Below are 22,074 nucleotides of genomic sequence, written 5' to 3'. Positions count from 1 at the left end.
CCTCGCGTATAATCAATTCACCAAAAATCAGATGAATTAGCTGATGCAAAATATCATAATAAAACATACCTTTTTTTTAAATTTTTTACATCAAACCTTAGCATGTTAATGGGGAAAAGGGATTTAACTTCATATCTGGCAAATATTGAGCTCTCTAAAAGCTATATTTTAATAACAAATAATAATAATGTATTATTATTTGTTTTTAATGCCAGTGTGCTGTATATGATAATAATCCCACATACCATTCACTTTTATTACTGACCATACCTATACTTACTGGTTATTAACTGGATCCAACTAATGCCTGACGCATCTTGAAACCAACATGCGCAGTTTATGTTAATATTAGCTGGTGTAGTCTTTATTTGACGCAAATGAATCACGTGTATTTTTTTTTTTTAAATTATTATTATTATTGAAGATAAATGGTCACCTTGCCCATTTCTTCTCCAGGTCTGAGTCAGTTCATGAGAGGGATCTGCTATCAGAAAGTGGGTTATGATGAGTGTATGAATGGAGGCTGGAGGGGGGGATCATTCTGCATCAGAGCTCCCAACTCCTCCCCCCCCCCCCCCCAAGAGCTGCCTCTATTAGCATTAGGCGCTTGGAGAGGGGGAGCCTCCTCCACACTCCTGATCTCTCCACCAGGACAAACTTGGACTTATACTGAGCTGAGATTGGCAAGTTCAGGAACAGTGACTGCTGATTTACTCCTGATTGATTTCTCACCACGTTTCTCAGTCCAGCTCAGGAGCTCTTGTAGAAGGTTGGCCAGACCTGGTCTGGTTGTTGGTCTACCTGACCATCCAGGTCCTCCTGCCCCCCAACCCCAGGACCTTGGAGGTTGGAGGAGGATTGGAGCCCAGCAGCTTGGCCAGTGCAGAGGTTGGTGACCAGATGGGGTCTGATGTCCGGGATCTGAACGCTTTGCTCCCCCCGGTGTCCTCCCTGCCCGGGAATAGTAGCTGTAGTATGCCGGTTACTAGTAGCGCTCAGTGGGCACCGGTTCTGGACTTCGCCCCGGGCGCCCCGTACGGTTCGCTGGCTCCACACTCCTTCATCAAGCAGGAGCCCAGCTGGAACCCGGACCCCCACGAGGACCAGTGTCTGAGCGCCTTCACCGTGCACTTCTCCGGGCAGTTCACTGGCACTGCTGGGGCTTGTAGGTATGGACCCTTCGGGGCACCTCCCCAAAGCCAGGCACCCCCTGGTCAGGCAAGGATGTTCCCCAATGCTCCCTACCTGTCCAACTGCCTGGAGAACCAGCCAAGCATCAGGAACCAAGGTAAGTCACCTACCCCAAACCTTACCTGCCCCAGCACCAAATCCGGTGTGTTTAGTGCAAATCGTGCGCCCTTTCAGGGCTGCTACCCTGTTTAATTTATTGCTAGGTGGCAGTTTGCGACATCTCCTTATCTGCTGCTGCTATCTTGAAGCCCTTGTTTGTATGTTTGGATATGGTAGGCATTGAAGAGCCTGGATTTCGCTGTGGTCCAATATATGGGCTCAATAATAAGAAGGGCGATTTGTTCCTACAAGGCAGGCAGTTGAAGGATTATATTGCACATATCTGGCACCCCGCGTATAATCAATTCACCAAAAATCAGATGAATTAGCTGATGCAAAATATCATAATAAAACATACCTTTATTAATAATATAATGATTAGTATTGTTATTATACTGGCTATAAGTAACTGTTATAGACACTAATTGCTGGAAGAGTTTGAGAAGCTTCGGAAATTAAAGTCCTATAGGTTTATTCACTGCCGATATACATACACTGCCTATACATACATACATACATACATACATACATACATACATACATATACATTCACACATATACATTCACATACACACACTGGAGTATGTATAGTGATGATATCTGGGGAGCCTCAATTTTCAAACTGGAATAATGCATTTGATCAAAAGAACTAATTTAAATAATAATAATAATAATAATAAAAAGAAAATATATGTATATAGCTTGTAACGTATCAACTATTTGTTAGTCCAGTAAAAGGTATCATACCCGCTGCTCCCTGTCCCTCCTGTGTTACTGCATGGAGAGAGAGAAAGACAGAGAGAGAGAGAGAGTGAGAGGGAAATTGCTAAAACCACAAGAGACCCTTCTGTAAAGAAGACAGATTGAGATGTAACAGGGACGTCTGTGGTCTCTAAAGCAATTTATAATCGTATACCCGATTAGCGTTATTTTAAAATCGATGCGTTCCAAAGAGTATTTGTCTGGCTAATTAAATGAGGATGCGTGTATATGAATAATCAATACAGTTTAGATCTGGCAAGAAACAGTTTTTTATACTACTCTGCCATATATTTGCTAATATTCTAATATGGCTAGTCTGCCATATGCTAATAATATTTTATTAGCACAAAAGGCAATTGCTAATTTCCCCCTGTATAATGTATTCTCTTTGCTCATTTCTCCCTGTATAATGTATTTTTCCCCAATGTACAATGTATTCTCTTTGCTCATTTCCCCCTGTATAATGTATTCTCTTTGCTCATTTCCCCCCATGTACAATGTCTTGTCTTTGCTCCTGGTAACTTCGACCATTTTTTGTTGTTTTCCTTAGACTGTGTCATTTCTGAAGATCATGAGAAACATGGTAACTTTAAATGAGCAATTACCCAATGAATTATGTGGCTGCTATTTACCAAAATAAGGCACACGTGTTTCACCACAGCCTTCATGTATCTCCTTATATGTGATCCTATGGAAACCCATTAAACTACCCCCTTGCTGTGCTGCTGTTTTGTCAGCCACAGGGTGCATCAAACTTTCCATGTTGCAGTTCAAGTTCAACAGCAAAAGCTCACCTGCTTGCTGCAGAGTACTGTAAGGTTCTCTAGTATGGGTATTGATGCTGAAGAGAGATGCTTGTCATACCTACTATACATTGGACCAACAAGAGAAGTCTTCACATATATGATAGTATAAAGATCTTTCCAAAGCTCACAAGTCTGTTCCCAATGCACAGCTGTTGTATTCATTTACTTCAAAAGAACTATCTTTTTGGTCCAATACATATGCCACATTGTACAACAAATGTGTAGTTGCAAATGTCTTGAAATCCTGTTTTACTAATCTCAGCATGTTTCAGCTGAATCCAAATGGTAATGTGGTTGTATACAGTACTATGTATATATAGCGTAATGCCCTGTTGTAATCTTTGATCTCATAAAGATTTCCAGCCGAATTTGCCCACATGAAGTCATTTGCAGGCAGAGCAGTTACAGTAGATAATTGACTATACAATATAATTAAGATTGTTAAGGAATTACTGTTACAAAAAGTTTGACAGTTCTCTAAATCGAGGCAGATTCCGGGCTCAAAATAAATACACAATATAAAAAGGCGGTATTTTAAACATTTATTTAAACTCAATGCTGTTTGCTGTAGAGAGATGGAATAATTCTCGTGCACATGTAACTGGTATGTGATTAGGAAACATTCATTAGATGTAATTGTCACTAAGCACTGTTTATTTATTCAGACACCGCAAGATTTGAGAGAGTAGACAATACTGGTGTTAAGCATTTATTTCCACATGATGACTTTATGAACTAAACAATGATTCTTTATGAAGGTTAATGTAGATGTAGTTTATAATTAAAGCAATTGATCACAGTAAACATCAAAGATCAGGAATAGCACAAATACTGTTTCTATGTAATGAGAGTATATTCCCATTACTAAAAAGGGCCATTGTTATATATCTCACTTTATAAACACGACTCATTGTACAAGATGCAGACAATGCTAATCAAATAGGGTAAGTTAATAGCTATAGCAGATATTAAGAAGCCTATAACGTATTTATTCTAAATGTAATTTGTTTATGATATTTGTTGTATATCCCTTCATATCTACAACCTTTTATTTCAATGATGTTATTAAACAGCTATACAGTGCTTAATAAAATATATTTCTCTTGTAATCCGAATTAACATTTTATTAGAGAAAGATTTGTTTCAGAAAAACACCGCAACAAATGTACTTCAACCTATAATTTACATTTGTAGAGCCACATGTGAGGACTTTTAAATAATACCCAACAGAAGTTTGTTGCAGCCCAAAAAAAGCATTTTCCTAAAATAGCAACTATTAACATACATGCATTATTTATTCGTTTTAAATGTAATTCTTATCGAAGGCGTAAATTCTACAATTACATTTTAGGAATAAATATAGATATCTCATCTGATTAGCTCATAATTTAAAATACAAATGGTTTAAAGAATGAATAGATCAGTATTTTTTATTATATTATATACCGGTATCATAATAATTAATTACCAGACAGAAGGGATTTAAAACATGTTATATAATGTGGATACAAACAACTAATATTGTAAAGTAAATACCATTATTTCAGGCAAACAGTCAAATCAACCAAAGCAGTTTGATATACAGATAAATATATGTTTAAATAATATTGTACCAGTGACGTTTAACACCAGTGGATACATTTAGTCACCTTAGCGTGCATGTGAATTGTAGCACAAATGTAAATAAAGTAATGTGGAAATAGATAATGGAGAACAATGAATGCAAAATAATAATAATAGTAAAAATTTTGATAATAATGATGATGATGTCTTTCTGTCTTTACCCTCGTGAAAGTCATAATTAAACTTAATGCAATTATCTAATACAAAATATTGTAGATTTTTTGCCTAGTAAACAATGTTATATTTTGTTCTGCTCAAATACTGTTAATCTGAAGTTACATATTCACTTTGAATTTGCAATTTTAGGATTTTTTTTGGATCCGTCATCTTATTAGTAATTCTTAATTAAGAGTTCATTCAAAAGTAAAAGAAAAAAAATGGAAATTGATGAGTATTTGAATATATATATATATATATATATATATATATATATATATATATATATATATATATATATATATATATATATATATATATTCAAATACTCATCAATTTCCATTTTTTTTCTTTTACTTTTGAATGAACTCTATATATATATATATACAATAGCCATCACAAATATTTTACAGCTTGGAAAACTAGGAATTTAGCGGATCGAAAACATGGGGGAAAATAAATATAATAACAGCATGTTCTTGCTGGAATTTAAGTCAAGGTTGATTTTTTCTTCTTCACCGTGAGAAAGATGTCACCTTGATTCAACATTTCCTTTTTTTGCCAAGTCTTGGGAAGTGGGACTTTGAAATCTTTGCCCAATTTCTTCTCCCTCTGTCCTGTCACCCAGACACACAATTGGAATCCTTCTCAGTGCACAACAGATGTGCAACTTTCAGGTTTTTCAGCACATTTTAATCAGCCCTGTTAGTGATAAGGCCCTAATTAAAGAGACCTTGCTATCAAAAGATTGGTTCAGAGCAAAAGCTCCTTATCAAATTCCTGAAGCTTTGGGTCAGGCAACACCGGGAAATGTGTCCAAAACATCATTCAGCTTTCCAGCTCAAGTTTTCAAGGTCACCGAAAAGCTACATCTGGCCAAATTGTATGTAAGAAAGTGCTAGTGTTTCAGTTGTGAGGGAACAAAGGCAGAAAGGAACCCATTACAAAGACTTGTTCAGGACTGGATGCTCAGATAAGGTGTGGGGAGGAAGACTTGCAGAATGGACTCGCTCAAGTTGCACTTATGAAGTTGTAATACCAACATGATCACTAAAAAAAGGGGAATTTATTTCACTAAGTTAAACCAATCTTTCCCATCCATGTATTAGGGGTTTGTGCCTTACTATTTAAAATATAATTTTTTGGTGCAGGATTATAAAAAAAAATCTAAATGACCTACTTTAAATCATCTTATATATTTGTTTGTAAATGTACGTGGCAGTAAGTATTTTGAATGTAAAAAAAAGATGTCATTAATTTGTTGCTCGGTAAAAAATAATCTTTCAGGTTTCATGTATTTTTATAAATTATAATAATGATATATTTTCCATATGGAATAAATTATATAATGCCATCAAACCCAATTTAGACAAATAATGAATGATGTGGGCTAATTAGTATTATTATTAATAATAATATGATTCTTTTCAGCCTATGGTTAATACATTTTGCGTGCTTTAAGACATTCACCAAGACCGTTCCTGAAATCTCTATTCCAAGAGCTTACAGTCTAAGGGATCTAAACATGTTAACATTGCAGTCCTGGTGAAAATAATGGCGTGCAGAAAAAAACTGCTGCTGATTTAAACACACATATAACAAACATATAACACACACACACACACACACACACACACACACACACACACACACACACACACACACACACACACACACACACACACACACACACACACACACACACACACACACACACACACACACACACACACACACACACACGTAGAGAGAGGTAGAGTGTCACTGCCTGAGTGCAATAATCTGCAGCAAGAAGTGGGATAAATAGATAAGAAGGCACACAGGTCTTGTAAAAGTTAAAACTTTAAAAAAATCTTAAGTTACAAGACAGAAAAAATAGCTAAAGTGAGAGCAGAAAAGTTGCCTTTTGTTAATACACCTTTTTTTTTGCTACCAGACCTGGTGGGGCCTGCTTCTTCTCTATTTATATAGAAAATATTGCCTTATACTGATTTTTTTGTTTTTAGCTGGGGTTGTATAACAGTAATTGATGAAAGTCTCAGTCCAAATGCTTGATTTATGATGAAGTGTCACTCCTGGGTCAGGAGAAAGGCTGTTTCCTTCCAAACCCAATGTGCTTCGTACACATACAGTATCAGGAGTTTATTATTTTGACAGATCACTTTCCATTTACTGAGGGGCTGCTGTTTCATGGAATCAATTCTCATCTGCCAACAAGGAGCCTTCCACATGATGTAACATTTATATTATACAATCAATGTACCAACAAGAGGCATCTATAGGACTAAAAGGGTATATGTGTATATATACAGTGGTCGACAAATCACCACAAAATCTACTCGCCCAACAAAAAAATCTACTCGCCACCTAGTACCACACATGTGCTGCTTGAGCCAATAGGAGCTCACCACGATGTTAAATCCACTCGCCCGGGGCGTGCAAATGTATAGGTTTGTTGAACACTGTATATATATATATATATATATATATGTATGTATGTATGGACGCACGCACGCACGCACGCACGCACACACTCTAATGTATTATGTCAATGGTTCTGTTGTAATTGCCCCCTACTGTAAGTGAGGAATTTAGCATCAGGCAAGACACCAGTATTTTATTTTCTGCTGAACGTGTGTGAGGAAATCACCCCCCCGAGAAAGTTCAAGGTAGCAGAAGTAACAGGTTAGTCTTTCTCTTTTTGTTGGAAGGTTACAGTGCGGTGGCGTTTGATGGGACTCCAAGTTACGGCCATACTCCCTCTCACCATACAACACAATTTACAAACCATTCCTTCAAGCATGAGGACCCCATCAGTCAGCAGACTTCTCTAGGTAAGCGCAGACAGCTCATTACAATGTATTAGATGTTTCACTGATTGATACAATACAACCCTGCCTGTAATCTGCAGGTAATATTTGAGTTTCATTGCCAAAGCAGGACATGAGATTTCATTAAAAAATAAATAAAAAAACCCCCAACAACAATCAATGTGATTTCAAACACTTTTATTCTTTCTTTCTCTTCCTATACCTGATTAATATTTGCCAGTGTCCAGGTGATTGTCAGAGACACCAGTCTGTACATGTTTTGTATGCCTGGGAATAGTAGTACTTTACTAAAACCAACACTGGAACAAGTGCTTATTAAAACAAAGCGAGCAACGTTAGCTTACATGCTCTGAACAAACAGTCTCCTTATGAGAAAAACAAGGAATAACAATAGATTACATTGAGTAGATGCTGACATTTCTGAAATCTAATTTGCAACCTTCATCATTAAGCATTGTAAGGGCCATTAATCACTGGTGCGGGGCCTGAGCCCAATCTGGGATTTGTTTGTGGAATTTGGGTAGAAGACAGATGAAATCTGGGAAGATGATGAGTGAACTGGTTGTTAAACTATTGCTAACAAGATGCCATTTCCCAATAGGAGAGCAGCAGTATTCAGTTCCTCCTCCTGTGTATGGCTGCCACACACCTACAGACAGCTGCTCAGGAAGCCAAGCTCTGTTACTGAGGAATCCATACAACAGGTATGTAAGGTTTTCCATTCCTACCTTCCCAGGTGATTACGGTCATTTCTCAGGACACTACAACAGCTGCTTGTATAAGCAAACAACTCAGTTTTGAGCTTCTGTGTAACAAAGGCTGAAAGAAGTGGGATTGTTTATTTGTTAAATCTGGTGCTGTTATTGTGCTAGGTTTGCATCTGGGAAAAGTAATATATAATACAGTGGACCCATCCACCCATCCACCCATCCACCCAGTCATCCATCCACCCACCCATCCATCCATCCATCCACCCATCCACCCATCCACCCATCCATCCACCCACCCATCCATCCACCCATCCATCCATCCATCCATCCATCCATCCATCCATCCACCCATCCACCCATCCACCCATCAGAAACCCATCCATCCACCCATCCACCCATCCATCCATCCACCCATCCACCCATCAGAAACCCATCCACCCACCCACCCATCCATCCATCCATCCATCCATCCATCCATCCATCCATCCATCCACCCATCCTTCTCTCTCTCTCTTCTTAATAATACCCCTACACACGTAACCTCATAACTGCCCCCAAACCAGCAGTCTGTAGGACTTTCTTTTCTTATTTCTAGTTTCTCCTTTTATTCAGTGATGGGAGAGAGAGCACAAGTCAGAATCCATGATAAATATTTGACTTGAAACAGGACCAATGAGTGGGCTACAACTCAAACTAAAACATGGTGTGGTGCTCAGAACAAGAACACAGACATGGATAAGAACTGCAGGAGTTCCAGCAGAAGTAACCGTTAAGGCAGCGGTGCGCAAACTGGGGGGCTTTATTGGGGCGGACGCGGCATCATATGACACCCGTTACCATGGAGATGTGACGTCAAATGACGCAGCAGGTGACGTGAAGTCACATGACCCCGCAGTGCCATTTGACGCTTCATTGGTGGAAAGGGGGGGCACGCCGGGTAAGAGAGCAGGCACTGGGGGCGTTGCGCAGGAAGTTTGCGCAAAGTTCTTTTGCTGCCCCCCCCTGTGTTCCAGCTCTTGCGCCCCCCCCCTCTCCAGTGACCCAGCGTCAAATGACACGTGATGCCGCAGCGTCAATTGAGGCGTGTTACCATGATGATGCGCCACATCACATGATCCCATGGTGTCCGTTGTCATGGTGACGTGACCAGAAGCCAGCTGAATCCCGGTAAATTGAGGTTGCAGAGGCCTCGCGCGGTCCCCCAGCATTTAATTTAAATGCCTCGGAGAAGAGTGCGGGGCCTCTGCAACCACCGTGCCCCCCCAGAAAAATCCCATGCCCTTTCAGGGTGTCGTGCCCCCCAGTTTGTGCACCCCTGCCTTAAGGTATCATACACCTAATATATGAGGTTTGAATAGGTAGGTACAAAAACAGATTGACTGGAAAAACCTGACTTCACCCCATGGGTACTGGGGTACTGGGGTACTGGGGTACTGCGCTGCGATCCGTTTGTGTGAGTTGCAAGAAGAAAAATAAAGAAAAAGGGAGCACTATCCGTGGATCAATCAGAAGAAACACGAGCTTGCGTTCGCATACACATAAAGCTATTTATTGGGTCATTGGTAAAAACGGAAGTATCTCCCGACCTACGCATTTCGCGCCGTAGCACTTTATCAAGGCTCTGGCGTGAAATGCGTAGGTGGGGAGATACCACCGTTTTTTTTACCAGTGATCCAACAAATAGCTTTATTTTTATGGGAGTGCACTCTGAGATTTTTTTCTGATTGATTCACTGGTAGTGCAGTGTTTTTCTCCATGTTTTCTTCTTGCAACTCAAACTAATGAGATTCTTTGGACAAACCATTGCTTCATAATCACATTGATGGCTTCCCTGGCAGCAAACAAGGAAGAAATGAGGACAAAACATAACTCTAAGGCACAAATTAGATAAACTAACAAAGTAGGTAGAAGTATGATACGTGATCTTGAAAAGTGCTATATTATCATTACTATTATTAACACAATGAGATTTGTATTAAGGGGCAGAGATATATGCCACAGATACAGAAGTAAGACAGACATGGTTTAGCTAATGGAAAGAAATTCCTGATCAGTTCCCAGTCCCTGTATACCCACATTCTGCTTTCTTTTACATGGGATCAGTTCACATTTGTCCTATTGTCCATAGACATTGTTTGCAATTCAGTGGATCAGCCTTTTATTAGCTGTAGGGTTATAGTTAGCACAGTGTATGTCAGTGATCACAACATACAACCAAATGACTCCTTTGTTAAAAAACTTAGGATCAAAAATGTAAAGCTGCACTAACAAATTGCAAGTCAATTTAAATCGTAGCACAGGGTTCCCCACTGTTTGTGTGTTTGATTCCCACTGGTAATATCATCTGTTTATTGTGTAAAGGGGTACAGTTCGAGAGATTGTTTTAGAAAACGTACTACATTATGTTGTGCAACTGACACATTCTGCTATATTCTAAAATCCCCAAGGGGTTTCCCAGCACTCAAATCAAACAAAAGAAGTTTGAATGTGCCAAAGGTATTTTATTTATGTAGCGAATCAACGCATAGCTCAACATGTAATGATACAAAAAGGACAGAATGACAGTGTAATGACAAAATGTACTGATACATTAAAGGACAAAGTCACAGTGTGAAGACTAAGAAAAACATTAAGAGGGAGGGGAAGGGTAGGAAACAAAACACCACGCACAAGAGAGTACGCAAAAGGAAAACAAGGGGGGCAACATTTTGGGGGGTGAACCCCTTCTTCTGGCCCGTTCCCAAAGACCAGATGGGTCTTCGGTACTTCCCTTAGTACAGTACAATTAAAAACCTTCATCAAAAGTGTATCAAGAGGGGTGTGACCGCCACTAGGTATAATACAGGATGAATAGACCTGTGTCAAGGACAGTACAGGAGCCCAGAAAGATACTGTAAAGTAACAGCTAGATAGGTACTGTAAGTAATAGCTTCAAATACCAATAACTTCTCAACTTAAGGATAACCAACGTATAAGGAAAAAGCATAACGTTTAACAAAGTTAAATAATAACTGCACAGGGATCCCACAAGGGGTTAATATTACGTGTGTAACTCCACTGAAATAGTGTAATGTGCTCAGAGCAGAGTAGTAGGTCCCAGGCAGTGAAACCCCGAGTCAATCAGGAACAAAAATGGCGCTTTCTTCTATATTATTTTCTATTAGTCAGTCGGTACCATACGTAAGTCTGTGCCATGTTACATAGTTACATAGTTACATAATTACATAGTTACATACAGTAGTGTAAGTCTGTGCCATGTTACATAGCTACAAAGTTACATAGTTACATACAGTAGTGTTAGTCTGTGCCATGTTACATAGTTACATACTGTAGTTACATAATTACATAGTTACATACAGTAGTGTTAGTCTGTGCCATGTTACATAGTTACATACTGTAGTTACATAGTTACATACAGTAGTGTTAGTCTGTGCCATGTTACATAGTTACATAGTTACATACAGTAGTGTAAGTCTGTGCCATGTTACATAGTTACATAGTTACATACAGTAGTGTTAGTCTGTGCCATGTTACATAGTTACATACAGTAGTGTAAGTCTGTGCCATGTTACATAGTTACATAGTTACATACAGTAGTGTTAGTCTGTGCCATGTTACATAATTACATAGTTACATACAGTAGTGTAAGTCTGTGTCATGTTATATAGTTACATAGTTACATACAGTAGTGTTAGTCTGTGCCATGTTACATAGTTACATACTGTAGTTACATAATTACATAGTTATATACAGTAGTGTAAGTCTGTGCCATGTTACATAGCTACATAGTTACATAGTTACATACAGTAGTGTAAGTCTGTGCCATGTTACATAGCTACATAGTTACATAGTTACATACAGTAGTGTTAGTCTGTGCCATGTTACATAGTTACATACTGTAGTTACATAATTACATAGTTACATACAGTAGTGTAAGTCTGTGCCATGTTACATAGTTACATACTGTAGTTACATAATTACATAGTTACATACAGTAGTGTAAGTCTGTGCCATGTTACATAGTTACATACTGTAGTTACATAATTACATAGTTACATACAGTAGTGTAAGTCTGTGTCATGTTACATAGCTACATAGTTACATAGTTACATACTGTAGTTTCATAATTACATAGTTACATACAGTAGTGTAAGTCTGTGCCATGTTACATAGTTACATACTGTAGTTACATAATTACATAGTTACTTACAGTAGTGTTAGTCTGTGCCATGTTACATAGTTACATACTGTAGTTACATAATTACATAGTTACATACAGTAGTGTAAGCCTGTGCCATGTTACATAGCTACATAGTTACATAGTTACATACAGTAGTGTAAGTCTGTGCCATGTTACATAGTTACATACTGTAGTTACATAATTACATAGTTACATACAGTAGTGTAAGTCTGTGTCATGTTACATAGCTACATAGTTACATAGTTACATACTGTAGTTACATAATTACATAGTTACATACAGTAGTGTAAGTCTGTGCCATGTTACATAGTTACATACAGTAGTGTAAGTCTGTGCCATGTTACATAGTTACATACTGTAGTTTCATAATTACATAGTTACATATAGTAGTGTAAGTCTGTGCCATGTTACATAGCTACATAGTTACATACAGTAGTAGATGAGATTGAAAAAATACATATGTCCATCAAGTTCAACCTATGCTAAATTTAGACGACAGATACTTTATCCTATATCCGTACTTACAGTATATTGATCTAGAGCAGCGGTGCGCAAACTGGGGCGCGTGACCCCCAGGGGGGGGCGCGGGGTTTACAGAGGCCCCGCTCGCTTCCGGAAGGCACTTAAATTAAGTGCCTGGGGAGCTGCAGGGCCTCTGTAAACCTAACTTACCGTGGCTCCGGTGGCTTCCTCCCTGCGTCGCCATGGCAAAGCGGCGTCAAAATGACGCTGCGAGGTCATGTGACATCACGTTGCTATGGTGCGTCGGTAAGTTGGGGTTGGGGGGGGGGGGCGCGGGAGTGAGGGGACAGCCAGCAGGGGGGCGCAGGGAAAAATGTTTGCGCCCCCCTGATCTAGAGGAAGGGAAATATAAACCCCAGTGTCCTATCATCCAATGATATCTCATAAGGGAAAAATAAATTCCTTCTTGACCCCAACAATTGACAATCAGATTACTCCCTGGATCAACATCCTTCCCATGTTTACTTATTTGGTATATCCCTGTATACCTTTCATTTCTAAAAAGATGTCCAACCTTTTTTTGAAGATATCTATTGTATCTGCCATCCCAGTCTCCATGGGTAATGAATTCCACATTGTAACTGCCCTTACTGGGTGAAATCTAATTTCCTCCAACATGTGATGTGCTAAGTTCAATACATCACAATATTATGATATTTGGGATGCACATACACTGCTCAGACTGATGGAGCAGTAAGAAATACTTGTCCGGAGATACATCCAAGTGGTATTGAACATTTCTGATGGAGGGTGGATAGGGCAAAAGCCACTGTTGGATTTCCCATTAGGCTGAGTAAGCTATAGCCTAGAGTGGCAATTTTTGGGGGAGAAAATTGTGTGTGTGAGCAATCCTTACCTTTTCCGGAGCGGCCCCTTCCTGTAGCACCACGTTGTCATGGCGATCCAACGTCAAATCACGCTACAACATCACATGACACTGCATTGCCATGACAACGCCATGTCAAATGATGCCGCGATGTCACATGACGCCGCGTTGCGGTGACATCAATATGCTAAGGCAGAGGGCCGCCCTTGAGCCTGCAGGCGGCAGAAATGTTGGTCTGCCACTGGCTAAAGTTCTTGCACCACCAGATCAATGGAAGAATAGGAATGGGAGTTGTGTGTAGCTGAATTATACGTCATGACACTGTTCTGAAGCAGTTAACAAGTAAAGGAAAAGCTGGTCATCCTATCATGGATTTGTTGGGGCTGTAAGAGCAACTCACATTACTAGTGCATTGATGTCTACATAGAACTTTACAGCAATATATATCGTATCCATCCATCCTTAAATATAGCAAGAATAACACAATATGTGGATAGCATGTTGGATTACTAAATTAATCCATAGTGAGTAAGTGAGTGAGAGTCCAGCTTTAGTGACGGTTCATAACCCAACTTCTGGTGTCATATTCCCTTTCATAACATGTTCAGGATCCAGCCGTGAATAGGAAATCTTATCCCAACTTTCTGTGAACTTGGATATAGTCCATTATCTATTTGATAAGAGTTGTCTGGTGACTGGTACAAACTGCACCAATATACTAAATAAGAAACTGTAAGTAATTTCCCCAAGCATGACATCATCTGAATAATAAATAATACATTCTACACTGATATGGGGTAATTTCCTAAAGTCACTCTCCTTAGTAAAAGTTACTGACGTCAAAGGGAAGTGGGAAGTCAAACCAGGCTACTGTATGAGACAGTTCATTTATAATACTTACCATAACCCTTCCATTACACATACAGAAATATGATTAACAGGGGCTTATAGGACATACCCATTTAAATGCTTGTTACATTGATTACTACTACTGTAAATTACTTAAGACAATAAAACAGAACATATATGTATTCCAGGAAAATAGTCTTTAAAAGGAATTCATTCACCTACTCTTCTACTCTATATATACAGTTATTATAACGTAAACTGTAATGAAATATCCTTAAGTGGCTCAGTGAGTACAGACACTGACTCTGTGAACAATGACTGAATCAGAAGAGCCTGGTTCAATTCCCAGTGTCGGCTCCCTGTTAACTTGGGCAAGTCACTTTATCTCCCTGTACCTCAGGCACCAAAATCATAGATTGTCAGCTCCTCTGGGCAGGGACCTGTGTCTGTAACAATCCTATGTGCTGCGTACCATGCGCTGTACTGTAATGGTGACGCGCTTTGAGTAAGGGAGATAAATGTTATATGAAATAAAAGTTATTATTATTAATCTTCATGTAATGTATGTATATATATACTGAATATGTATATATACGAGACAATAGGTAATGAGGTCCCTTGTCTGAGAATCTTACAATCTAAAAGGAATAGGAAAGATGGCACAAAGATAGGTGGAGTATAAGGCCACTCAGTATGGTTTTATCCAAGGACTATGCTGGGTAGCCCACTTAATGAGGTTGGTTTTGTGGGAACTCTCGAATAGAGATGGGCACGGATTATTCCGCGGGCGGGATATCTTTCTCTGTTTGGATTAATCCGCATGTGGATTTTAACAATCCGGCTTCGGACTGTGGAATTCGCGGATCAGATTCTTCAAAAAGCCGTCTGGATTGTATCCATTGGTGGATTTTTTGGTGCCCAACCCCCAGACGGATTTTGGTGGGGGTGAGGAGGGGGGATGGCCAGATTTGGTCTAAGCAATGTGGAAAATGCCAGGAAAGGGAGTAGGGACTGGTTTGCCCATCTCTACTCTTGAAAGAGCGAATGGTGGGGGAGAGTCTGATGGTGCAGGGTAAGCATGTCCACAGTTGGGGTGCAGCCTTGGAGATGCCTTGGTCAGGAATGAGAGGAAGTAATGAGCGAGGAGAGTTGAAGGTCATGTGCCTACAGGAAACTGCGTGTGGGAGGGTACTATATATATAAATATATATTTATAGCATACAGATGTTGAGTACAACGCATTACAGGCCTCGTCCGGTCAGAGGAGAGGTAAAACATGCATTATGAGTCACACTTCCAGAGTTCGCGGAGTGGGGGAGTCACAATGCAGATTAAAGCGTTTCCACTGCAGGGGTCAAGAACTCAGTAATTCTTACTCTGGCCAAAATAAACTTAATATGATCTACTACTGGTTTGCTTTTAAGTTCCCTTTTGCTAAGAGTTGATTTCCTTTTATTTCACTCCAAGAAGCATTAATCCCAGTTGAAGGAAAGTTCCTCTTTCTGCATCATTGTGGTAAAATATACATTTTCTCGCCACGCTCCTATATATGACCCTGTGTAGTAGGCGTGACGCGGCCGGTGGCACTGTGGCCCTGGAAACAGCAAAGTCAAATCTAACAGCAAAACTCAGCAAGGAAATTAAATTCATCTTTGCTAACTTAGGCTGGCAGAAGGGCCATTAATGTTGGAATTAGATAGTTAACCCATTGGCTGGGCCACTTTGGCAACCGAGGGGTTTATTGACTAATGGGATGTTTTCACAAACTGCAAAACTGTTTACGATCCGGAACATATGGTGTACAGTAGGGCCACAATAATCACTGCTTTATTACACCCCCGCTCCGTATTTACCATTGCGCCATCCAGAGTGATACGTTTTCTAAGCGTAAAATGCTGCTAGAAATTTGATAACAAACTTTAAAGATGGCAGTGAAAATATGTTGGACTCGGACAATCTCTAGTACTATCTGTTACATTGTTACTTAGCTATATATTGAAAAAAAAATGCTGTGTGCTGCACAGCAACAAAACCAGGTCTTGTGGCAAATAAAAAAATCAATTTATTACAACTGCATAAAGAAACGGCAAGAGTACAGCCCTCCCACGCGTTTCGTGCTATGGCACTTTATCAAGGAGAACTCCCTGATAAAGTGCCATAGCACGAAACGCGTAGGAGGGCTGTACTCTTGCCGTATTTTTATGCAGTTGTAATAAATTGATTTTTTATTTGCCACAAGACCTGGTTTTGTTGCTGTGCACCACACAGCACTTTTTGTTTTTCAATTCCTGGACTTTGAATGTGGTTGCACGCGTGAGGACCGACAGGGGATTAACAGTGAGTACATATGTTTTAAGGAATGCCCTAAGGAGAGGTGAATGGATCACACCTTCACCAAGGGATCAATGTGTTCTTCATGTACTGTTGAATCTGAGTACTTATATCTCAATCATATGATGTCCCCTGTATGATTACCTCTGCGTGGATTATTACACTAAGGGTCACAGCTTTTGAGCTCCCAGACAACCCTAGTCATACTTAGCTATATAGTCGATGAGGTTGAAAAAAGACATATGTCCGTCAAGTTCAACTTATGTTAAATTTAGATGACAGATACATTATCCTATATCCGTACTTATAGTATATTCATCCAGAGGAAGGCAAACAAAAAACCCCAGTGACACATTATCCAATGATATCCCATAAGGGGGAAAATAAATTCCTTCCTGACTCCAAGAATTGGCAGTCAGATTACTCCCTAGATCAACATCCTTCCCATGTTTACTTATTAGGTATATCCCTGTATACCTTTCCTTTCTAAAAAGATGTCCAACCTTTTTTGAACAAATCTATTGTATCTGCCATCACAGTCTCCATGGGTAATGAATTCCACAGTTTATCTGCCCTTACAGTAAAGAACCCTTTCCTTTGTGGCTGGTGAAATCTTATTTCCTCCAACCTCAAGGGATGACCCAGTGTCGTTTATAATGCCCTTGGGATGAATAGTATATTTGACCCCTTAATATATTTGTATATAGTTATATCATATCCCCTCTTAGACACCTCTTTTCTAATGTAAACATGTCTAATTTAGCTAGCCTCGCCTCAAGTCAAATTTTCATTCCCCTTTATTAATTGTGTAGCTCTTATCTGCACTTTTTCTAGTTCCATAATGTCTTTTTTTTATGGAGTAGTGCCCAAAACTGTACTCCATTCATACATAAAAACATATATATCTTTTATCTCTATCATACCGTTTTAGGGTGGAGTTTGGTTATGATCTGTGTTTCACCGCGATAGGGGTGAATTGAGCATGATTAATGGGTATTTGTGTTCTAATTCAGACAAAAGCTTTACGGAAGTCATGTTCCAAATGTATAGGAAGGTAAAAGTGACATGGGGCCTCATGCAGAGAGCATAGAATTTTAAAATTGGCGAATTTCATAAAAAGTAGCTTTTTTGGAGAGTTTTATTCTCCATATGCAGAAAAGTGCGAATTCTGCTATGTTTAACATGGATGCGTGTGGCGAGTTTAAATTGGCGAGATGCGCGCTTCAGAAACGTGTAAAAACAAATTCGCGCCTTTTTTTTCCCCTTTACTATAGGCGGCGAGCGCCATCTTGCCATCTTTTCCTGGCGCGGCAAAAATGCGAGAATCGCGCCATTTTCTTGGCGCGAACAGCCGCTACATGCCGTTCGCACCTCTCTGCATTCAGAGAGTTTTAAAAATGGCGAGATGGAGGTTCTCGCCAGCCGCGAGGCGAGTTTTAGCAATAGAAAAAACAAAATGGTGCGTTTTTCGTAACTCGCCATTTTCTGCCGGTTTCTGCGCGAAATTGTACAAAAAATGGCGAATTTCGAAATAACGATGCTCTCTGCATGAGGCCCATGGTCACTGTGTTTGTTTGCATTTCATAACCCAGAATCCTTATCTGTAGTTTCATCTCTCTATGATATATAGGAACCGGGGTGGGAGGGGAGCGCTTTGGGGACCAGTGGAAAACACGGAATGTGACTCATGAGATTCTTTTACTGGATGGGAACTGAAACATTCAGGGTTAAAGGGTTGAATAATAATAATAATATCAATAACCAGAAAGAACTGCTCAGGATTTCCATATTCAGATACATTCTTTCATTCCTACTCTTAAACCCAGGCTGTGCTGAAATGCTGTGCAAAGTGGCAGGCAGAAGCTGATAGGGGTCCATGTTAAAATGGATGTGAAGCTAAAGGTGGCACTGAGTGCTCATTTGCATGTTGTTAGCCAGAATCCCTGGCTGCAGTTGAAGCATTGTATCCTAACAGGTGATGGGGAAAGGAAGGGCTGCAGACCTGTCAGATGTTAATGTGCTCACAAGGGATATTTTTATTTGCTGAATATTCCGATAGAATCCTAGGGCTGCAGCCACATGTATAAGTCTCTGACTATTTTGGTATCTGCTAGTCATAATATGCGTAAGAAATGGCTGTCTTACCGCGGGTCTGAGATCAGTGTTTTGTGATTAGAGATACAGATGGTCAGATTTTAACTGCATCAGCGCCAAAGTGTTCTCTCTGCTTCCAGCTGGAAGTACGGGAAAGGGTTAATAACCCATCCCAGCGCTTTGCAGTAGTAACTCTTTCAGTGCCACGGGCGGCCCCTGCTGCGCAGAATAATTGCGCCACGAGACCGAAATGAAGAAACTTTTCAGGTGGCGCCAAATGTTGAACTTTTTCGTTTGTTCAATAAAATGCTTTTTTTTTCTGTTTCTTTCAGGACATATTTCTTTTACTTTTATCATCGCATTTCACTGATTTTCTAGTTTTTGGGGGAGCATGCATTGTATATATACACATTATATATATATATTTGAAAAAGACTGAGGAAGATCCCCCTGTGGGATCGAAACGTTGGACTTCTGTGCTTTGTGTTTTAATACACTTACTGAATTTACCTGCCTGAGTGCTGTCTCCTTTTTGCCAGTTTCTGGTAATGTATGTTTATGTATGTTTATATATATATATATATATATAAAACGAAAAGAAGACAGCGCGGCTCCCATAGCATAATACTGTAATTTAATATTAAAAGTAAACACGCATGTGAATTACGAACACTTACAATAAAGCAAGATGAAATAAGGCAATGAGTAAAGTCTTGTATTCACCCGATGGAGCCTCCGTGGATAATAACTGTGTGTAGAGTCCAACACACTCCTGTTTGAAACATGTCTGCGAGTGGGTTTAATGGCTTTGCATCTCATCCCAGCCTCTGTCTAAAAGCTGTGTTTAAAACTGCATGCATTGGCTTGAGGATTTGCTTGTGTAATAGAGCTTGAGACAAAAGGTGGCACTGAGTGCTCATTTGCATGTCCTTTCCCAGAATCCCTTGCTGCAGTGGAAGCGCTGTATGCTGGGCGATAATGGGGAAAGACAGGGTTGCAGACCTGTCTAAGACATGCAAATGAGCATACAGTAATATTTACAGTTGCTTTATGCTTTACTGTGGAGGGTTTTGTCACTTTTTTTTACCCATCATAACCTTAATAATTGTGGTGATTACCTAGTCTATAGTCTCAAACCAGCTTAGCCATTACAACCAACCTCACACTGATGATACCCATCAAGGTTGAAACAGCTGTGTAGCTGGGACTGTGCCCCCTTGGCCCTGTGGCATCGGCTCCTCGGAGTCTAAAGCCTCTTGCTGCTATTAGGGGGGCATGCCATCCCGATCTTCCTAGGAAGGCGACAGAAGAAAGATGGCGACAGGCGTGCATCTCAAGAATACGGTTCGTTTAGAGAACGATGCAGAGGAAAGAGATCGTATTGGATTGAAGTTCATCGTCGAGGAGGTGCTGCGGAAAGCCGGTGTGGTCGCAGAAAAGGTGTTCTGCCTACAGGATTTCGCACGGCAGGGCATCTATGATGTGACGCTTCATATGGAAGGAGAATGCCTGAATCTCTATGAGAAGGTTAAAAGGATGGCGGAAGACCCGAATATGCAAGGAATTAAAGTGATTCCGAGCTTCCAGATGGACGAGAAAGTGGTGACGGTACACACGTACAACCCGTTCGTACCGAAAGAAGACCTGGTGATGTTCTTGAGGCGATACAGTACAAGTGTTAAAGGTGGAATTGAATTAAAGAACGCCTACGGGATCTACAACAGAAAGAGGAGATTTTGGATTAGGCTTAAACCTGACCCAGATGGAGTGGGGGGTGTGGCTCATCCACCTTCAACTTTCAGTATCGGAGGGAATCGGGGTTTTTTGAGTTATTTCGGCCAACCTACCTACTGCATGAAGTGCTACCAGTACGGACATACTAAAGAACATTGTGAAAAAACTGGGGTGGTTTGCAGGAACTGTGGGAAAGAGGGACATTTTGCTGCGGATTGTGACATTCCAAAAAAGTGCGAGCTGTGTGGTGAGTTTGGACACTTTGCACGACAATGCTCGAAAAAAAGTTATGCTCAGGTTGCTAAAATTGGGACTGAAAGGGAGTGTACACAAGAGTCTGCTAATGTAGAGGGATTTCAGGAGATTACTGTAGTTGAGGAAACTTCAGGAGAAGAAATTGAAGAAACTTTGGCGGGTTCTACAAGCGATATCTTGGAGAAAAAAGAGGAAGATCTCTTCCTGGACTCCTTGGCCCAGAAACCGGAGGTGGGGGGAGGGGAGGAGACGGGAGCAGTCCATCAGAAAGATGCAGGGGAGGGGGAAATACGGTCATTGAGTGTGGTGGAACCTAGCTGGGCGGAAAGTATGGAGTTTCAAGATGCACAGAGGGTGAGGGAAGGTCCCCAAGATGTCTTGGAGGAGGAAATGGAAATAGCAGGAAAAAAAGCTCAAAAGCGTAAAAATCTGCAAGGGATAGAAACAAAGGAAGATAAGGATAGCCAGAGTAAAGTGGAGCCTAGAGAGGAAGGTGTAGAGGGTAAAGTTGGGAAAGTATCAGGGAAAGTAACCCTAAAAGAGAAAATGGAACATTTTGAGGACGCAGTGGGAGATGTTCTATTTTGGGTGGGTATTTTTTGGAAGCAGCATGGGGGGAGTAGTGAGGAACAGATAATAGAAAGATTAGAAAAAATGATGTACCAAAGAAAACAGCTGACAAAAGAGCAATATGAAGAACTAAAAAAGGAGCATGTTCAGTGGGTTAAAATAAAAGAGGCTAGGGGAGAGGTGAGGGAGAAGGAGAGTAGCGAGAGCAACAGCTCGTCCTCACAAAAAAAACAGATAAGCGTGGAGGGAACTAAAATACAGAGAAGTGGGAGCGAAAGTGAAGAAAAGGCAGGCCAGAAAGGGATTGCACAGGCAAAAGAGGCAAATTCAGCGGGAGATAGAAAGGGAAGGAGCACCCAGGGAAAAGATGAAGTAGGGCTCACAAAGGAAGAGGTTTTGCACAAACGACTAGGGTGGAAATTCGGGCAGAAATATTGGGACGTGAAAGCTGTAAGGGACGCGTGTGAAACTGATGTGAGGAATGGATTCCAGTTAGAGAAAAGTAAGAGAGGTT

General features: G+C 40.3%; 1 protein-coding gene across 6 annotated transcripts in view; it reads left to right on the top strand.

Annotated features, from left to right (window-relative positions):
• Positions 1-617: 617 nt before the first annotated feature.
• The window catches only part of WT1 (WT1 transcription factor), a 47,586-nt gene continuing 26,129 nt past the window's right edge, over positions 618-22,074 (top strand). For 3 of the 6 annotated variants that reach the window (XM_075567347.1, XM_075567344.1, XM_075567342.1), the window contains exons 1-4: positions 618-1,288; positions 2,603-2,635; positions 7,349-7,471; positions 8,070-8,172. In XM_075567347.1, the coding sequence (XP_075423462.1) occupies positions 901-1,288; positions 2,603-2,635; positions 7,349-7,471; positions 8,070-8,172 (647 nt within the window). In that variant the 5' untranslated portion in view covers positions 618-900. The remainder of the gene's footprint in view (positions 1,289-2,602; positions 2,636-7,348; positions 7,472-8,069; positions 8,173-22,074) is intronic. The other 3 variants (XM_075567348.1, XM_075567345.1, XM_075567346.1) reach the window with 2 other exon arrangements.

The sequence above is a fragment of the Ascaphus truei genome, chromosome 12 (genome assembly GCF_040206685.1).
Source record: "Ascaphus truei isolate aAscTru1 chromosome 12, aAscTru1.hap1, whole genome shotgun sequence".
NCBI classification, from domain to species: domain Eukaryota; kingdom Metazoa; phylum Chordata; class Amphibia; order Anura; family Ascaphidae; genus Ascaphus; species Ascaphus truei.
The sequence above is the reverse complement of the archived record's forward strand: the minus strand, read 5'-3'. Positions and strand labels throughout refer to the sequence as shown.